Source organism: Neovison vison, chromosome 6, assembly GCF_020171115.1.
Source record: "Neovison vison isolate M4711 chromosome 6, ASM_NN_V1, whole genome shotgun sequence".
Lineage (NCBI taxonomy): Eukaryota > Metazoa > Chordata > Mammalia > Carnivora > Mustelidae > Neogale > Neogale vison.
Genome location: NC_058096.1, coordinates 213226623 through 213244462, shown reverse-complemented (window position 1 = coordinate 213244462; position 17840 = coordinate 213226623). Strand labels below are relative to the sequence as shown.

The 17840-nt window shown below is 53.0% G+C and overlaps 1 protein-coding gene across 1 annotated transcript; it reads left to right on the top strand.

The window, feature by feature from the left end:
* Positions 1–1520: 1520 nt before the first annotated feature.
* Positions 1521–17604, top strand: NIBAN3 (niban apoptosis regulator 3). The gene is made up of 15 exons (XM_044254892.1): positions 1521–1575; positions 3381–3511; positions 6370–6495; positions 7043–7157; positions 8197–8364; positions 8918–9033; positions 9106–9210; positions 9435–9597; positions 10207–10397; positions 11287–11445; positions 12757–12873; positions 12959–13066; positions 13893–14004; positions 15233–15316; positions 16721–17604. The coding sequence occupies exons 1-15, from the start codon at positions 1521–1523 to the stop codon at positions 16825–16827; spliced, it is 1857 nt and encodes a 618-aa protein (XP_044110827.1). The 3' UTR covers positions 16828–17604.
* The last annotated feature ends 236 nt before the right edge of the window (positions 17605–17840 follow it).

The window sequence follows — 17840 nt, the reverse complement described above, 5'->3', positions numbered from 1 at the left end:
TAGGGTGCGTCACCTCTCCACTCCTCTCCCTGTAGCCGCAGCTCCCCCTGCCCCTCACTCACCTTCCCACCTTGTGTTCTACTGCAACCTGCCAAACACATTCCCACCTCAGGGCCTTTGTGTGTGCTCTGGCCACTACCCAGTATTCTTTTCTCCAGCGTTGTGTACAGTGTGGGCGCTCACTTGCTTTCGGTCACTGTGCAACATCTCCCCGATCCTGCTCCACCACTAGTACTTTCTACCTCTTCCAGCTTCATTTTTCATCCTTACTTTGTCATTATCTGACACTTTTGTTGGTATGCCAACTGACGGTTCGGGGGGGCTGGAGCCATGGTCTCTGTTGCCCACTTCTGCATCCCTGGCACACAGTTCAAGGATGACACTCGGGCTGGCAAGGAGTGATGTTTGTTGAGAGGAGAAATGAATCCTGGGGCATGGGTGAGGATTACAGTCAGATGTTTCTGGTGGTTTAAGCAAAATGGAGGGTTAGCTCTTTCTCTGGAGGAAGGCCACCCAGGGTTGGAGCAATGTCATGTACTCCTCAGGGACCTCCTGCTCCTGAATCATAATTGTGCCACTGTCACTATGTGGGGTTCACCTCGTGGTCCAAGATGGACTGCATATGCTCCAGCCATCACATCCACCTTCCAGTCACTGGAACTCAACACTCCCCTCATTTGAAAGCCTGTGAGATTCCCATTTGATACTATATTCAGCCTGGAGCACAGATTCTGCTCCTTCCCTCCCTCCCTTCACCAGGGCTGCTCTCTGCCAGGTGCTGGAAAAACAGGTGAAGGGGTAGGGAGGTCCAACTAGCCTGAGCCAGTCCAGTGCTATGTGCACTGATGGAGGACAAGCTGACAAGACAGGAATGCAAGGGACGCATTGCACCAGTCCATGGTACTCCAACAGCTGCCCACCCTCTTCCCTGGCCCCAGCACAGATCCCAAGAACTGGGGGTGTCTGTCCAGCTCTGCCTCCCCAGTCTGGGGTTGCTGGGGACTGCTGGGTCAGTGCTGGGTCCTCTCAGAACCCAGCATCACCCACTGGGGGGAGGCACAATGGAAGTGGGCACCAGGATTTAGACACCCTGTCCCTGCCCACCCTCCTTCCCTGCCCCACACACCTGACAACTGCTGTTTGTCCTTCCTGGTATGGGGTCTGCATCCCTCCTCCAAAGCTAGGATTCTAGGCTTCCATACCCCCAACCCACCCCTGGGGCTGCCCCAGCAGCTCCTGCAGAAACCAGCAGTTCTGAAGGCCTTGGCCCCAAGGGAACCAGGAGGACGCAGGTGCAGGGTGGGGTGGGGCAGGGGTAGGGCGGGGATTCCCTCCCACCCCCGACACATTTCACACAGTGGCCATGCTCTGGCTTCCCAGGGAGCTGGTCTCAGCAGCATCCAAGCCCCTCACTGGCTGCCCTGCTCCCGGGGTACCCCTGAATCCAGAAACCTGGGGGTTGTGGGAGGGGAGGGAGTGTCTGCTTTGCTCCCGAGGGAGACCCTAGAAACGGCAGCAGGATGGGTGGGCGGCCCTCAAGCTCCCTGGACAAGCGGCAGCAGCAGCACTTGAGAGGTGAGCCGGCATGGGGTAGGGTGGGAGTTGGGGGGGTGGGTGGTCAGGGCTAAGGTTGTCAGACACACAGTAGGATGCCCTACTAATGTAAATTGTGGATACGGGATGAATATTTTTGTTTTGTATAAGTATGTCCCAAATTTTGCATGGGAGCATACTTATGCTAAAGAATGATACCTAATTTATCTGGAATTCAAATTTAATTGATGACCTATATGTTTTCTTAAAGATTTTCTTTATTTGACAGAGATCACAAGTAGGCAGAGAGGCAGGCAGGGCTGGGGGAAGCAGGTCCACGCTGAGCAAGGAGCCCGATATGGGGCTCGATCCCAGGACCCTGAGATCATGAGCCGAGCTGAAGGCAGAGGCTTAACCCACTGAGCCACCCAGGCACCCCAATGACCTATATTTTTATTGGTAAATCTGGTAACCCTATTCAGGGCATGGGTTCAGGATGAGGACGAGGGACCAGGTGAGAGGTGGCTCAGCCAGATCTCCTGAGTTGGTTTTACTAGGTGGACGGGGACCAGCAGGGGGAACAGGCTCAGATTCCGATTCAAGACTAAGAGTGGCCGGTGCCCTCACATGCTTGAGCACCTACAGTGTGCTGGGTAGTGAGGGCACAGTGGGGTTAAGAATGGTTCCCAGCTCCTGGGTTCGTGACCTAGACCAGGAAAGAAGGTCAAGTTATAATTATAAAAATAGCAGTTGACTGATAAGCATTGTGGGAAAGCCCATAGGTTCTCCAAGTCGGGCGCAAGAAAAGGGGTGGGTAACTGCCCACTGAGGAGCTGAGGGTCAAGCCAGGGCTGGAGGGTTGTGATGGAGTTCGTTGGTAGGAGATGTGGGAAGAGCATCCCAGCTAGGGGGAACAGCATGTTCACAGGCATGTGGTGTGTCTTGCAAGGACTCAGACCATGTAAGTTCACACTTTAGCCCTGCCCTCACTCACTGTGTGACCTTGGGTAAATGACTTCGTCTCTCTAGGTCTCATTCTCTTATTTGTAAAGCAGGGATAGCAACAATGTCTATCTCATGGAACCATTGTAAGGATTCAGTAAGTTACTCTTTGCTATGTTGGTTGTTTTTGTTTTTTTGTTTTCTATAGTGGCTTGAACAAGATAAAGATTTACTTCTCTCGCCTATAGAAAAGTACAGTGGCAGGCAGCCTCATATAAGTTAGACTCCTGAACTCCTTCCACTTCATGGTTCTACAACTCATGGCTTCTGTGCCTAAGGCCATCTCATAGCACATAATAACTGCTGAAGCTCCAGCCATTAGGTCCACATTCCAGGCAGCAGATATGGATTTGTTTTACATACAGTCAAGTGCACACATCTTAGGGGAAGAGCTTGAAGGACTTTAACACTTGTGCGATCACTTCCTAGATCAAGATGCAGAAAGTTCGCTGGTGCTGGGGTGAGGCTTAAAATATTCAGAAACTCTCTCCAGGGAAAGGGCCAGAGGAAACTGGGGTGGAATGGATCTGCTCATTATCTTGATCATGGTGATGGTTTCTAGGGTGTGTAAAGGTGTCAAATTTCATCAGATTGTATGTTTTATGTAATTAAAGTTTATTGTGCATCAGTTATAAATTAAGCCTGAGTCGCTCATTTCCCCGCCTCTGACCCCCACGTGGCTACAAGCAGTCTATGGATGGTGAGTGGAATCTGGAGCACATCTTGTTGGGCAGCTTTGGGGCAAGGGCAGGAGCTCACCAGTGGCCTCTCTGCCTGTTCTGCCCTCCCCAAGCAGGTCTTCAGGGTTCTGAGTCTATCACCTTACCATGCCCTTGTCGCTGCAGGCCAGGTGGACACCCTGCTGAGGAACTTCCTGCCCTGCTACCGGGAGCAGCTGGCAGCCTCTGTCCTGCAACAGATCTCCCGTGAACTGGGGCCCAGGGAGCCAGCCGGATGTCAGCTGATGCGCAGTAAAGTGGGTGCCACAAAGGGAGGGGTTGCTAAGGGAGGGAGACGGGAGTTGGGGGGGCTTTGGTTCAGTTGCGGGCCTTCCTTCCTTCCACCTTTACCCTATAGGAGACACCAAGACCTAGGGAGATTGTTAAAAATTCATTCTTTGAACAAACATTCACTGGGCACCTACAGCAGACCATGCCCTGGGCTAGATATATGGGCGGGGAGCCCACAGCATTGGTGGAGGAAGGATCCTGCTTTGCAGTGCCCCTCCCCCACCCCCAGGCTCACAGTCTGACTGGGGGAGAAGTGAGCAAACAAGTTAGCATGTCATGGTACCGGAGGACTTCTGATAGGTGCTCTGAAGACAAGATGAAAGGCAGTGTCGAGGGGCGGGGAGCTGGGGTGCAGGGAGGGCTTCTCTGAGCTGAGATGTAAAGGATGAGAAGGAACCAGATCTGGAAGCCAGAGTAGGAAGGGAATTCGAGGCAGGCAGCACAGTTCATGCAAAAGCTCTCAAGGTGGAAAAGGCTTGCCTTGTTGATGGGGCGTGAAGCCCGCCCGTTGGACCCTCAAGCCTTTGCACACATGGTACCCTCTGCCCGGGGCACTCTTCCTGGTGTTCCTCATGCTCCAGCCACGCTTCTTCCAAGAAGCCTTCCTTGATCACCACAGCCCCTTCCTGGGTTGGATGCTTCCTCTGGGATCCCCATCCTGATGCTTTTCCAGAGAAGCCTTGGGTCACACATCTGCCTCCCTCCCTCCTCTGCCCTGTGAGGGCGGGGGCCATATCCTTTGTGCCCACATGATGACTGTGCATAGGAGGAGGTCAAAAAGAGTTTGCTGATGGAACTTAAGATTGCGGAGGGGTGCCTGGGTGGCTCAGTGGGTTGAGCCTCTGCCTTCCGCTCAGGTCATGATCTCAGGGTCCTAGCACTGAGCCCTGCGTCAGGCTCTCTGCTCAGCAAGAAGCCTGCTTCTGCCTCTCTTTCTCTGCCTGCCTCTCTGCCTACTTGTGATCTCTGTCTGTCAAATAAAATAAATCTTAAAAAAAAAAAAAAAAAAAAAAAGACTATGGAGCTGCCCAGTCCAGCTCCAGATGTCTCCTGAGGCAACGAATGGCTCCACATGCCCTGTACCACTCCCCCAGTCCTTGCCAGCCTGGGAAATGAGTCTTTGACCAGAGAAGAAACTGAGGCACAGAGAGGTGAGGTGACCTGCCTGAGGTCACCCTGTCAGGAAGAGGCGAGGCATGATTTGACCCTGGAGTCCATGCTAGTTACTGGGTCCCTGCCCTAATCAAGGGCTCCGAGTTATCCCATCTTTCTCGGATGCCTTTGACCCAGTCGCACCCGCCCTGGGCTGGAGGCTCCCCAGCCCTGTGGACACAGAGCCTTCTCTCACCTGGGGCTCTCCCTGTCCTGCTTGGGGCATCACAGGACTCCAGGTGTCGTCCCCACCTGCACCTCTTGCCACCTGTAGGTTCTGGCCACTGGGCCCAGGAAACCATTGACACCGGGGTTCAGACAGTGTGAGGGGATTTCCCCTTGCTTCAGTTTGAACATTGTATAATATACTTATTTTATACATCATTTCTATAACTATTTTTTAAGGATTTTATTTTTTTAAAGTTTTTAAATTTTTTTCTTTGTTTATTTGAAAGAGAGAGGCGGAGATGGCGAGAGAGGGGGAGGGGGAGAGAGAGAGAGAGAGAACAAGTGGGAAGAAGCAGGCTCCCTGCTGAGCAGAGAGCCTGATACGGGGCTCGATCCCAGGACCCTGGGATCATGATCTGAGCCAAAGGCAGATGCTTAACAGGCTGAGCCACCCAGGCACTCCACTATAACAATGTTTTAATGATATTATTATGAAAAATCTCAGACCTCAGAGAAAGTTTGGAGAACCATTCAACAAACACCTGACTTTCTACCACCCCATCAAAGAATGAAAATATCACAAATACAGTTAATTTATTCATTGAATATTTATTGGGCACCATCTGTGCACTGGGCCTTGCTCTGGGACCCAGTGATGAAACAAAACACACACAATTCAGGTGGCCAGGTAGTGAGAAGAGCAACAAAGATAATAAAACAAAGGGTTTTATTATTAAAACAAAGGCTATCCCACCCTGCCCAAGGGAGGGGTCTGTGGACAGAGGACTTGCTGTTTCACAGGAAGGCGGACTACACCTGCTCCGTGACCCAGCAATCCCTCTTGTATTAGTTAGCTAATGCCACGTAACAACACATCACACTGTCAGTGGCTGGAAACAACCCACGTGTATTATCTTAAAGTTGCTGTGGGTCAGGAATCTAGACACAGCCTCCTGAGTTCTTTCTTTTAGGGTCTCTCACAGGCTGCAATCAAGATGTTGGCCGGTGGGGGGCGCCTGGGTGACTCAGTGGGTCAAGCCGCTGTCTTCAGCTCAGGTCATGATCTCAGGGTCCAAAGATCAAGCCCCGCTTAGGGCTCTCTGCTCAGTGGGGAGCCTGCTTCCCCCACCCCCGCCTGCCTCTCTGCCTACCTGTGATCTCTCCCCGCCCCCTGCCAAATAAATTAAAAAAAAAAAAAAAAAAGTTTGCCAGGGGCTAGGGTCTCATCCGAGGCTCAAGTAGGGGGTGGGCTGCTTCCCAGTGATGAGGGCATGACAAAGCGTCTGCCTCCCAGGGCTGTGGGAGGGAATGAAGTCAGTGTGTATTTGGAAGTGTCCCAAACAAGTGCATAATCTTAGCACGTGAGAAAGAAGAACAGTGCGATCACATCAGTGCCTGAGTCCTGTACTTGGTGGTGCCTGGGATGGGTGGAGGGTGTTTTCTAGGTGATCTGGATATGGGGATACCGATCTGGGCCCCTGACATCCACTGGTCCCTCCTGCAGAAGCTTCCCCGAGTCCGTGAGCACCGAGGGCCTCTGACCCAGCTTGGGGGCCATCCGCCTCGGTGGCAGCCTATCTTCTGTGTCCTGCGTGGGGACGGCCGCCTGGAGTGGTTCAGCCACAGGGAGGTAAGCAAGTGGCTCTTGTCCCTTCCATTTTAGCCTCACTATCCCACTCCCCTCAGCAGCTCCCAACGTACTCCTCTTTCCTTTCTTCAGTCACCTGCTATGAATTGAGGGTCCCTGTGAGATTGACCTGGGAGGGGTGGCCATCTCTTGCTGGGCCGGGGAGGTAAACTGAGGTCCAGGCCAGGAATAGGGATTTACTCATGGTCATTAGCAGAGCTGAGGTTGAAACTATGAGAGTCCTTTATGCATCACATCTGCTGGGGAATTCAAGTCACTTGTGCCCCTGGGACTCAGTTTCCATCTCTGTGAAATGGGATGATGGTGGTCTAGGCCACATGGGGCTGTGGGGAGTCAATGAGATAATCCTCATACAATATTTGGGACTAGCCTAGCACACAGTGGGTGCTGGTGCTTGACTACGGGGAGGGAGGGAGGGGGGTGGAGGACTTCCCTAGTGAACCCTAAGCCTTCTCCTGATCCCACAGTTGGGACATGGAAGGCACAGTTTAGACCTGTCCCAAGCTGGTTCTCTTGATGCCTTTCATAGGAATATGAAAATGGGGGCCATCCCCTGGGTTCCACGACCTTGACAGGGTATACCGTCCTGACTTCCCAGCGTGAATATCTCCACCTGTTGGACACTCTCTGCCCAGTCTCCTCAGGTAAGTTTCCTGGGTCCTCAAAAGCAGATCTCTTTACCTTAGAATTGATGACAGTTAGGGCCAAATCATTCTTTGTGGGGGCGGGGGGGGGAGGGCACCCTGTGCATTGCACCATGTTGAACAGCATCCCTGGACTCCACCCACTTGATGCCAGTAGCATTCCACACACCCCGCCATGAGAGGTATGACAATCAAAGATATCTCCAGACACTATCAGGTGTCCCCTTGGGGCAGCATTGTCTTTGGCTGAACACCTCAGCTCTAGCAAGCAAAATATCCACTCTCATCAGAGAGAGAAGGAGACCTTGAACATTGGACAAGAATCCAAGTAGCAAAGGTAAAACAGTAAAACCTGGTGTCAGTGAGCATGTGGGGAGATGGGCACTGGTGGGTGGGCTAAGGTGGAAGGGCTGGGGTGACCAGGGATTTATACCTTCTGGATTATTCCATCTTACTATTGTCCCCTGTATCACCCTGGAAATCAGAACCAAACACTGAAGATTTAGGACACCCCAAATTAAGTAACCAAAAAGAAATTCACTCATTTTGCCCCCACAACAGTGCCCCCAACAGTCTTTCCAATAGTCCTCTCAATATCTCATTGGTATCACTTTGAAGCCCATTTTACAGGCAAGAGACCCGAGTTTCAGACAGAGAAACTGCACCCTAAACATAGAGCGAGCAAATGATTTGGCCGGGTTTGAATCTGGACCTGACTGAGACCCTGTGGGCAAGCCGGGCTCAAATCACATGCCGGCTCAGCTCAATTAGCGGTGGTTGCCCAGGCCTCTGGGATAAGGAGGATACTGAGGCTGGGAAACAATGCTGGGAGGGATTGCTGATGTCCATTGTAGGCCCACCTCTCCCTAGGACTGAGCAAGAATAAGGAGAGTGCAATAATGATGGCATAGCTCATCCTTACCGAGCAACTGCGCAACTGCGTGCCTCCTCTCAGCCCGTCATGGGTGTTTTCTTCTAGTGAATGAATGATTGTAGAGTGAGTGCATGAATGAAGACAATCCCCTCTGCCCACTTGCAGGAGAGCATACACAGGAAGAGTCTGACCCCCTCCTGGAAATGCCAGTGAACTTCCCCCTGTTCCTCCAGCACCCCTTCCGCCGGCATCTGTGTTTCTCTGCAGCCACGGGAGAAGCACAGCGAGCCTGGAGGCTAGCCCTCCAGGGTGGCATCCGGCTTCGTGGCACAGGTGGGTCCCGGGAAAGACCAGGCAGCAGTGGGTCAGGAGCTCTGCTCCTGCTGGCTATGGGGTCACCTCAAAGCTTCTAGTTTCCTTATGAAATGGATTGTGGAGACAGAAGCGACAACAGGCAGTTACAAGCAACCAGGGCTGCGATGGGGACACAGCCCTGTGGCAGCTCAGCCTGGGAGATCAGGGAGGGCTACACGGAGGAGGGGAGGAAGGGATGTCAAGGCTGGGGTCTGACAAGGATAAGGGGCCAGCCGGCTGAAGAAGGGAGCAGGCCCAACACATATGTTGAGCGGGTCGTTGAGTGCACAAATGTACCTTTGTGGAGGGGTAGCGGGGGGTGGGGGTGGCTGTACAGCCTGGGCTGGTGATGGTCCTGGAGCACCGTGTTCCCTGCAAATGGCACTGCTCAAGCAAAGGTCTGGAGGTGATGAGGCTTGGGCGTTCTGGGACCCGGTGAGGAGGTGGAGGGCTTCCTTCCCGGGCGATGGGGACCCAGGCGGAGGCGAGAGCAGAGGAGGAGTGGGCTGGTCCTGAGGCGCTGCCCCCTCAGTCCTGCAGCGAAGTCAGGCCCCCGCCGCCCGTGCCTTCCTGGACGCCGTAAGACTCTATCGTCAGCACCAAGGCCATTTTGGCGATGACGACGTGACCCTGGGCTCGGACGCTGAGGTCAGTGCCGAGCAAGGCCGTCCCCGGGAGCCCCTAGGCCCGCCGTGGCGCTCACGGTCCCCTCTCCCGCAGGTGCTGACCGGGGTGCTGATGAGGAAGCTGCTGCCGGCGCTGCGAGCTCAGACCCTGCCCGGCCTGCGGGGGGCCAGGCGCAACCGTGCCTGGGCCTGGACCGAGGTAGGCACGGGGTCGCGGAGGTGGGGCCGGGATACGCGGGGGGTCGCGGAGGCGGATGGGGCCCGACCCGGGGGCCCATCTTCCCCCTCCTCTCGTCTGTCCCCGAAACCCTCCGCGTCCCTCTGCGTCTCCGTTTTGGTCTCTCTGTTCTCGCACCCCCGCCCCATCACGGCTCCCTCCTGCGCCTCTGGCCCGTGTGGGGTCGCCTCGGCCGGGCCGGGCAGCTCTTAGACGCAGTGCACGCCGCCGTCCTTGCCGAGGCCTCCGCCGGGCTCCGCGCCTTCCAGCCAGAAAAGGACGAGCTGCTCGCGGTCCTGGAGAAAACCATCCGGCCCGACGTGGACCAGATATTGCGGCAGCGGGAGCGCTTGGCGGGGAGGCTGCGGGGTGAGGCCTGGGGGCTGGGACTTGCAGGGAGGGGCGGGGCCGGGAGCCTGAGAGGTGGAAGGGGAACCGGGTGGGTGTGAGGGTGGGTGTAAGGGGTGGGGCCGAGAATTCGGACCCCAGACCCAGCAGGGCAGGGCGGGGTGGGAGGAGGGGTGGGAGGAAGGGTGAACACAAGGGACTAGGTGTCGGTGGGAGTCTGGGCGTGGCCGAGGCTCCGAGATGCGAGACAAGGGTGGGGTCAAGAAAGAGGTCCGGTCGTGGAAAAGCGTTGGGTTAGGGATGGAGCGAGGGACACCCAGTCGGGAGACTGGTGGAGGCGCAGATAGTGGCCAACCTGACTCGGGATATCCCGGTCAGATGGCGGAGGTTCCCACTCGGCTCAGTAACCAAGAGAACCGGCTTGGAATCCGGGCTCTGCCTCTGGGCCGTGGGACTTCGCGCTGACTGCTGCCATACTCCAAACGTCAGTTTTCTCCTGTATAAAATGGTATAAGAGGGTGCTCAGAGTCTGAGCTCTTGTCCTCCTCCTCGTGCTGAGCCCGGGCCGCCTCCACGCCCTTTGCGGAGCACCTTGTGGAGGAGACCCAGGCTAGTGTCCTCCACTCCCAGTCGAGGTCCAGCGCCCCCTGGAGTCGTGCCTGCACGGAAAGGTGGACACACAGCTGTCCCTGGTCACGCAGAAGCTGCTGAGCACCATGGAAGCCGTGCTCTCGGCAGTGCAGACCCTCCTAGCTCAGGGCATGGACCGCCTGTCTCGCCATCTGCGTGGGAGCTCCTCTGGCACGCAGCTGCGCAAGGAGGTGAGCTCGTGTGTGTGTGTGTGTGTGTGTGTTTTCATCCAAAGGACAGTGTATTGGCTTTACAGAAGAGTTGCGTGAACTCTTTTTCCTCTTTCTGTTTGAAAACCTCTTTTGAAAACCTTTTCTTAACTTTGTTGTAGACTGCTTTTTACTTATTGTAGACCACTATGCTATGGTCATTGGGGCCACAGTTTAAACCATGGTTGGAGAGAGGAGTAAAATGACAAGAGTAGCATTTTACTAACATAAGTCTGGAGCCACCTACCTTCAGATTTTTCCTTTTCCCATTCCTTTGTTGTCAGAGGCCACCCCATCCCCTAAGCCAGTGAATTCTGCTCCATGGAGGTCACCTCAGTTTTTCTGATATTAAATGAAGACCGACTAAGTGCCAGGAAAACTTGAACTCATTAAGCTTCCATTTCATAATCATCCCCTCCAGGAACTTTCCCTGCTCTTCTCTGCATCCGCAGCTATTTGTGCGGCCCTCCTCACAGATGGGTTTACACACCCCTCTAGTTGTTAGTCTATAGTTTATCTCCCCCAACTTCTCTGTGAGCTCCTTGAGGGCAAAGACCATATTGGATTACTCCATTTCTGCAGCTGCAGAGCTCCCCAGCACAGAGAGGGCATCAGGTGGTGGGTATAGGTGTGACAAGGGCTGTGCCTATTTCCTCTCAGTCATGCCAGCACTGCATGTTATCCATTTTTTCAGGTTTTACCATTTTATGTCCATCACACCATACCTGTTACTTTTATTATGCATTTTTTGGGTGGCTGAGGTGGGATGTGTTTTCATTCGCGTTTCTCCTACTATGAATTGGCTGTGAGATCCTTGGCCTTTCTTTTCCATTTACTGATGGTATTTTTCTCACTTGCCTGTGGAGCCCAGGTTTACTCATTTGGGGAGATGCCATGGGACCCAGAGCTGATGCAGACCTGCTACCGTGAGGCTGAGAGAAGCCAGAGGCGCCTGAGGCAGCTGGTGGTGCCATTTGGCTTCTTTGGAACGCGGAGCCTGATGTTTGGGGCCCAGGATCTTGCCCAGCAGGTGAGGGGGGAGTGGGAGGCTAAAGGAGGTGGGGGCAGCCGCGTCCACTGAACGGGTGCCAAGAATGTGCTGGGGAGATCATGATGACCAACAGACCTGGCCTCCCTCCCTGGGCTCCCATGTGGTGGGCAGAGTTGTGGTGGGAACACATGGGGTGCTGTGGGAGCCCTGGGGAGGTGTGCAATTCATCTCCAGTGTTAGGAGGGCCTTCAGGAGGAGAGAACTTCTGAACTGAGGCAGCAGGGGGAAAAATGGGGATGGGCTGTGTCCTGGGTAGAGGGAATAGTGTGGATCAGCACCGGGAGGTGAGGGAGTCTATCCGCATTTGGGGAAAATGAAGCCATTTGGAGGCATTGGGTTGTATGTTTCAAGTGAGGGCAGAAAAGTAGGAGATATGCCATCAAAGTGGGTGGGCAGATGGGTCAGGAACTTGAATATGGGGCTAAGGGGTCTGGCTCTGTCCTGAGGGCAGTGGGGAGCCCCAGCGGGTGTGTGAGCAGGGGATGGGCATGACCAGATTCAAGATTTAGGAAGCCCTACCTGCTGTGGGGAAGAGGGGCTTTTGGGGGCAGGATTAGAGGAGGCAAGAAGGAGGCCTGAACCAGACTGGGGGCCGTTAATAGAGAGAAGGGGGGTGCATTTGTAGGCCCAGGGAATGGGACCTGCTCAGGTGGGTGAAGGAGACAAGGATTGAGAAGACCAAGCACTGCCTGGTACAGTTGTTCATTTTGTACACTGCACAAGAGCACTCAGCTAAAGAGGTGGGACTCCAACCAGCCCTCTGCTTCCCAGACTGAGCACCCTGGCACCATCCTCCAGAGGGAAGGGCATTTTCTGCCAAGATTACACATAGGTTCCCACTGTTTGCATGACTCCCAGGTCCTGAGTGGAGGGAGAGGCTGTTTCTTTTTTATTTATTTATTTATTTATATTTGTTTTTTGAAAGATTAATTTACTTTTTTGACACTGAGAGAGAGAGAGTGAGAGACAGAGGGAGCAGGGGGAGTGGCAGGCAGGCAGGCAGAGGAAGAGGGAGAAGAAGCAGGCTCCCTGCTGAGCAAGGAGCCGGATGTGGGACTCAATCCCAGGACTCTGGGATCATGACCTGAGCTGAAGGCAGCCACTTAACTGACTGAGCCACCCAGGCACCCTGAGAGGCTGTTTCTTGAGACAAAAAGGAAGTCGGGGGGGGGGGGGGGAAGTGGCTGATCAGGTTAGTCTGGATGCCAAGAAAGGTCAGCTGGGTAGGCACAGGGCCCAAGAGGCCAGAGCATGGGTTTCCAGGGGGCTTATGAGATGCTCTTTCCACAGCTTATGGCTGATGCCGTGGCCACCTTCCTACAACTGGCAGACCAGTGTCTGACCACAGCCCTGGACTGCACCCAGGCTGCCCAGCAGCTGGAGAAAGTCCGGGGGCGTGTGCTGAAGGTGAGGTCTACTGGGTGGGCATGGCTACTCCCATGGCCTGGGTACTCCGATGGCCCCTGGACCGGCTGCTGTGTGTGTCCGGCAGAAGTTCCAGTCAGACAGTGGCTCAGTGCAGAGGAATTTTACCCGTGGATGGCTGCTCTCCATCTTCTTGCCCTTTGTGTTGCACCAGTTGGAGGGGAGCTGCACAGTGGTGAGCAAGAGGGCACGCATGCGCACATCCTAGAGGACAGCCAAGGGTCTCTGCCTTTCTGTAAAGTGGGCAGAGTGCTCTCTCCCTCGGAGTCACTGTGACGATAAGAGACTCTTGTTCCCTAAGCCTGGTGGTTGGGATGTATGGCTCTTTGGGCTCCCACAATGCTCTCTGCTTCTCCCATGAGAGTGCTCAGCATCTGTCATTTGAGAGCTGGAGAGGAGGGTGGGTGAATGCACCCAGGCATTGCTTACCAGTGGGTGACATGGGCCTTAGGAAAGTGGGGAGGCAAAGAGGGAATGTGTGTCTGTTGGGGGGTTTGCCAGATGGTCAGGGAGGCTCTCACTGAGAATGACACTCGAGAAGCAGTGAACTGAGGGCATGAGCCATGTCCTGGGGAAGCTTGGTCCAGGCAGAAGGCACAGCAGGTACAAAGACCCTGAGGTCAGCCAGTGTCTGGTGTGTGGGAGGAATAGTGAGGAGGTGCGCATGGCTGGAGCTTGGTGAGTGAGGGCATGGGAAGGGGGTGAGAGAGAAGGTCACAGGGGCCTGGTCACACAGGGGCATCAGGGAGGGGTCTGCCTCAGTGGCTGACAAGATCCTCTTGCCAGGGAAGATGGGTGGGAGGGCTAGTGGAGATGCCTGCCCTATGCTCAGTAAGATGTGATGTGCTGTTTCATTGGTCCCCACAACAACCCGAGGGCATATGGATCAAGGAGTCCATTTTAGAGATGAGGAAATTTAATCCCAAGGCCCCCCCAAGCTAAACAGGGTCAAAGTTGCCGCCCTCCCCTCCAGACTAGCCCCTCAGCCGCCTCTGTTCCAGGAGCTGCTTGAGTTCGAAGGAGACGTCCTTGCTGTGGGTAGCCCAGCCCTGACCGTCAAGGGCATCTATAAAGACATTGTCCAGGGGGTCCTGCTGCAGATGATCGATGGAGGTAAGCCCCATTCCTCTATGCCTCAAAGAAGCCTGGTGACCCCTGGCTGTGTGTAGCAGCCTCTACCACATTCCCTATCACCTCTTACTTCCTGTCAATACTAGTCCGTTGATGGAGGGTAGGACTGGGACAGATGGGAATGGGCTGAGCGAGTCTTCGAGGGGCACTGATGGCAGTTCCCTAAAGGAGGGGGCATTGGAACAAGGCTCTGAGGAGTGTGTAGGAGTTCTTAGGATGGGGGGAAGGAGGCAAAATGCAGAAGTTGGGGGTAGACATTTATATTTATTCATTCAGCAACTCCCTGTTCTTTCCGGGCTGACATTGAAGCCCCCAGAGTTCTTGGATCTTCTGGGCTGGGCAGGAGCTCCAGAACCCTCTCTTCTCCTTCTTGCTTCATCAGTTTGCATATAAGCCAGTGCCTGAGACTGCAGAAACGTGCTCTGGGATGAGCCATGTGAGGCTGAGGGAATGGCATGGCATCCATGTGGCTGATGAAGAGGGCATGAAGGAGAATGGAAGGAGAAGAGGCTGCTGGGGCAGGTGTGCAGGGCTTGAAATAACAGGCACAGGAGGTTAGGCTTTATTGAGCAGGCAATGGGGAGCCATGGAGGGTGTGTGAGCAGAGGGCAACAGTGACCAGACCAGAAGCCAAGGAGGAGGCTGAGGGCACAGTCCTGGAGGCAAAGGATGGATTCAGGTAGCTCTCTCATTTCTTGGGAGAAAGCCAAAGACAGTAGGGTTCTGGGAACCAGGAGGTAATGGTGAGGATGTCTTTGGTCCTTGGGCATCCATGCAAAAAAAACCCCTAAGTTCCCTTAGAAAAGGGGCTTTTCTTTTTTTCTTTCTTTCTTTTCTTTTTGAAAAGGGGCATTTTCAATGGAAGAAAAGCTATTCTCTGATGGGGGGGGTGTGGAAATCCAGAAGCAGGTAACCTCAGAGAGTTTCTGTCCTAGAGGTTTTACAGGTAGCTGTATTCTATCCTTAATTGACTTGTAATGTCTGTTTGGGATGCTGTGTTGGCAGGTGGGACTGGTGGGGGGCTCAGTGAAGGGGTGGGGATTGGCTAGCCTTGTCTGCTCTGAGCACAGGTATGGAGAGAGGCTTATTTGAACCACTTGTTTTGGATTCCTGGTTGAGATGTTTCCTCCCATCCTTTGCCATCTTGTGACCTCTCTGAGGGAATGCATGGAATCCCCAGGTGGGTGCAAGGGTTTATCTCTCGCTTTAGAACTGAAAAAGGCCCTTGGTGCCAATGACATGTCCTGCACTCTGGATGGCTGCTCGGAGGCCCCATGGGACCAGACAGGAATAGGTGAGGACACCACAAGCTCTTGGGTCATGCCAGTGAATTGTTGGGGGAGTAGGGGGGCTTGGCATGGGGTGGGAGGGATGGTTGTAAGTGTGGATTCCTGGGTGGAACAACATATACCTTATCTCCTGACCCAGCCAGTTGGTCAAGCTCATGGAGTTCTCAACACTGCAAGGGGAGACTGTGGTGATGGGAGTCTTGGGGCCACTGCAAGCAAGGGCTGTACTAGGAGATGGGTATAGGGAGCCAGGCTCAGGGCCAGGGCAGCCTGGCCTCCTGCTGCAGGATCCTACAACAAACTCTTTGTTGGAGCAGTAAATGCATGTAGGGCTGCGGCTGACGCTGCTGGCAGGGCAGGGATCATCAGCTCCAGTCGTGAGATGGAAATGCATCATGGGGACTTCCCTGAGATGGGGCAGAAAACAGCTGGTCCACCTAGAAGCAGACCAGTGGGCAGGACAGCTGTAACCTGGATATTCAGAACCCAGGGTGGGTGCAGGATTCTAGAACAGCTCACAGCTCAGTCCCCTTGAGTGTTGCTGTTGAACCCACCCAGCTGAGCGCCCCCATACTTTTCACCCACAGAAATTCTGAGATAATGTGTGTTGTTTTTAGCTGCTAACTTTTGGGGTCATTTGTTACACAGCAATAGCTAACTGATACACTCATACATTGCTGATCTGGCCTAGTCATAGTGATCATAGTCGATCACTGTAGACAAAGTGATGAGTATACACAAGTGTGGGGATAAATGGAGATTAAACTGTTTTAAAAAGACTTCTGGGGTTAGAATATTTGGGGATTCATGAGCAAGAATGAAGGATTGCAAACAGGCCCCTTAATCCATTTGACCAGAATGTACCCAGTGATGGCCATTTTACTTCTTCTAACTAGTTAGTCTTCCAACTAACTGTTAGTGCTACAGGGAATGACCTTGTACATACTTTCCAGGAATGTGCAGATCTCTGTGGGTAAATCCCCCAGTGTGAAATCTCAGAGTTTCGAGCCTTTGTGTTTGGCATTTTAACAGCAGTTTCCAGAGCACTCTCCACCAGGCTGTTCCCACCTGGCGCCCCTCCCCCATGTAAAGGTGGCCCATTTCCCCAGCAGCACAGGCTACCAGCTGACTCAGGATTTCTCAGATCTTCTGAGTGAATAATGGTGTCTTGGCATCATTTTTACAAGCATGTCTTGTTGGAGATGAGATTCAGCATCTTTTTGTGTGTTTAAGAACTATTTTAGCTTCTTTTCTGTGAAACTTTGTTCCTCTCCTTGGCCCACGCATCTCCTGGGTGCTTGTCATTTTCTGCTCAGTTTCTTTTACTAGGGCTTCCATGTCCAGAGCATTTACTTTGTGTCAGGCATTTGGTATGTTTTTGCCTCCCGATGATACTTTTTATTTTACAGATGAGAAAGCTGAGGCTCAGAGAGGAACTCGCCCTGGGCAGCCAGGCTCTGGCACTGAGGTCCAGCCACTCTGCCCACTGCCTCCTCCCAGAACATTCTGCAGTTGAATCTTAGGCCACCTCGGTCCTTGTTCCCATTGGGTAAATGTCTACTAACAGAATTTGGAGTCAAGCATATGCACCATTTCAAGGCTTTTATAATCCTCATACCTCCACTTTATTCCTCTCCAGAAAAGCTGGCCTCTTTCTTACACTCCCATCAACAGCATTTTTGCATATTCTCCATATCCTTTCCAAACACTAGACAGTTTCTTAAAAGAAAAAAGTCAACTTGAGACACACGCACACATTTCATTGTTTAGTTTGAATTTCACTCATGGTGGCACTGAACCTAAAAATATGTTTATTGGCCATTTTTATGTTTCTGCTTTTGTTTTGTTTTGTATTATTATTTTTTTTAAGTGAATTGCCTGTTCATGACTTTTCCCTACTTTTCTCTTCAGGAGGTTTTATCTCTTTCTTATTGATCTCTAATAACTCTTTGTATATTAAAGCTATGAATGCTTTGTTACACAGGTTACAGGTACTTTTATTCTCAACCTGCTGGGGGTCTTTTGGGTTTGTTTATTTGCTCTAAATTTTAACTTGGTATCAATGTCCCCGCTGAGAGTGAAGCATTTGCTGACTTCCCTCTGCTTGCCAGAAGAGTCATCTGTCTCCTTGGGGTTTGGCAGCTTCTCCCTATCACAAGCCTTCCAGCTGCTTCCGGAGCAGATTCCGGAGGGATTTCCCCAGGGTGCTTCTCTGGTTCAGCTTTCAGAGGGGGATACACATGCTGCATGGGGATGGTTTCCTCCTGTTCCTCCCTGGAGTTTTTAGCCTCCCCAAAGAGAAAGATTTTCTTCACTTTTCCTGACTTTACCCTCCAACTCAAACTTCTGAGATACATTCATGTTTCACAGCCCTCGTACAGCTGGGTGGGATTTTTTTTTGTTTTTGTTTTAATTTTTAACCCAGAATGTGATGCTAATTCTGCAAAATTGGAACAACAAGAACTTGTCATCCTGCCCTCTTTGAGAAGATCACTATTTGTGGGGCACCTGGGTGGCTCAATGGGTTAA

Bases quoted from the DNA above. Each gene is read 5' to 3' on its own strand.
- NIBAN3 (XM_044254892.1), top strand. From the start codon at position 1,521: ATGGGTGGGCGGCCCTCAAGCTCCCTGGACAAGCGGCAGCAGCAGCAC. The intron at 1,576-3,380 runs GTGAGCCGGCAT...TTGTCGCTGCAG, and splicing joins GCAGCAGCAGCACTTGAGAG to GCCAGGTGGACACCCTGCTG. The intron at 14,005-15,232 runs GTAAGCCCCATT...CTCTCGCTTTAG, and splicing joins GCTGCAGATGATCGATGGAG to AACTGAAAAAGGCCCTTGGT.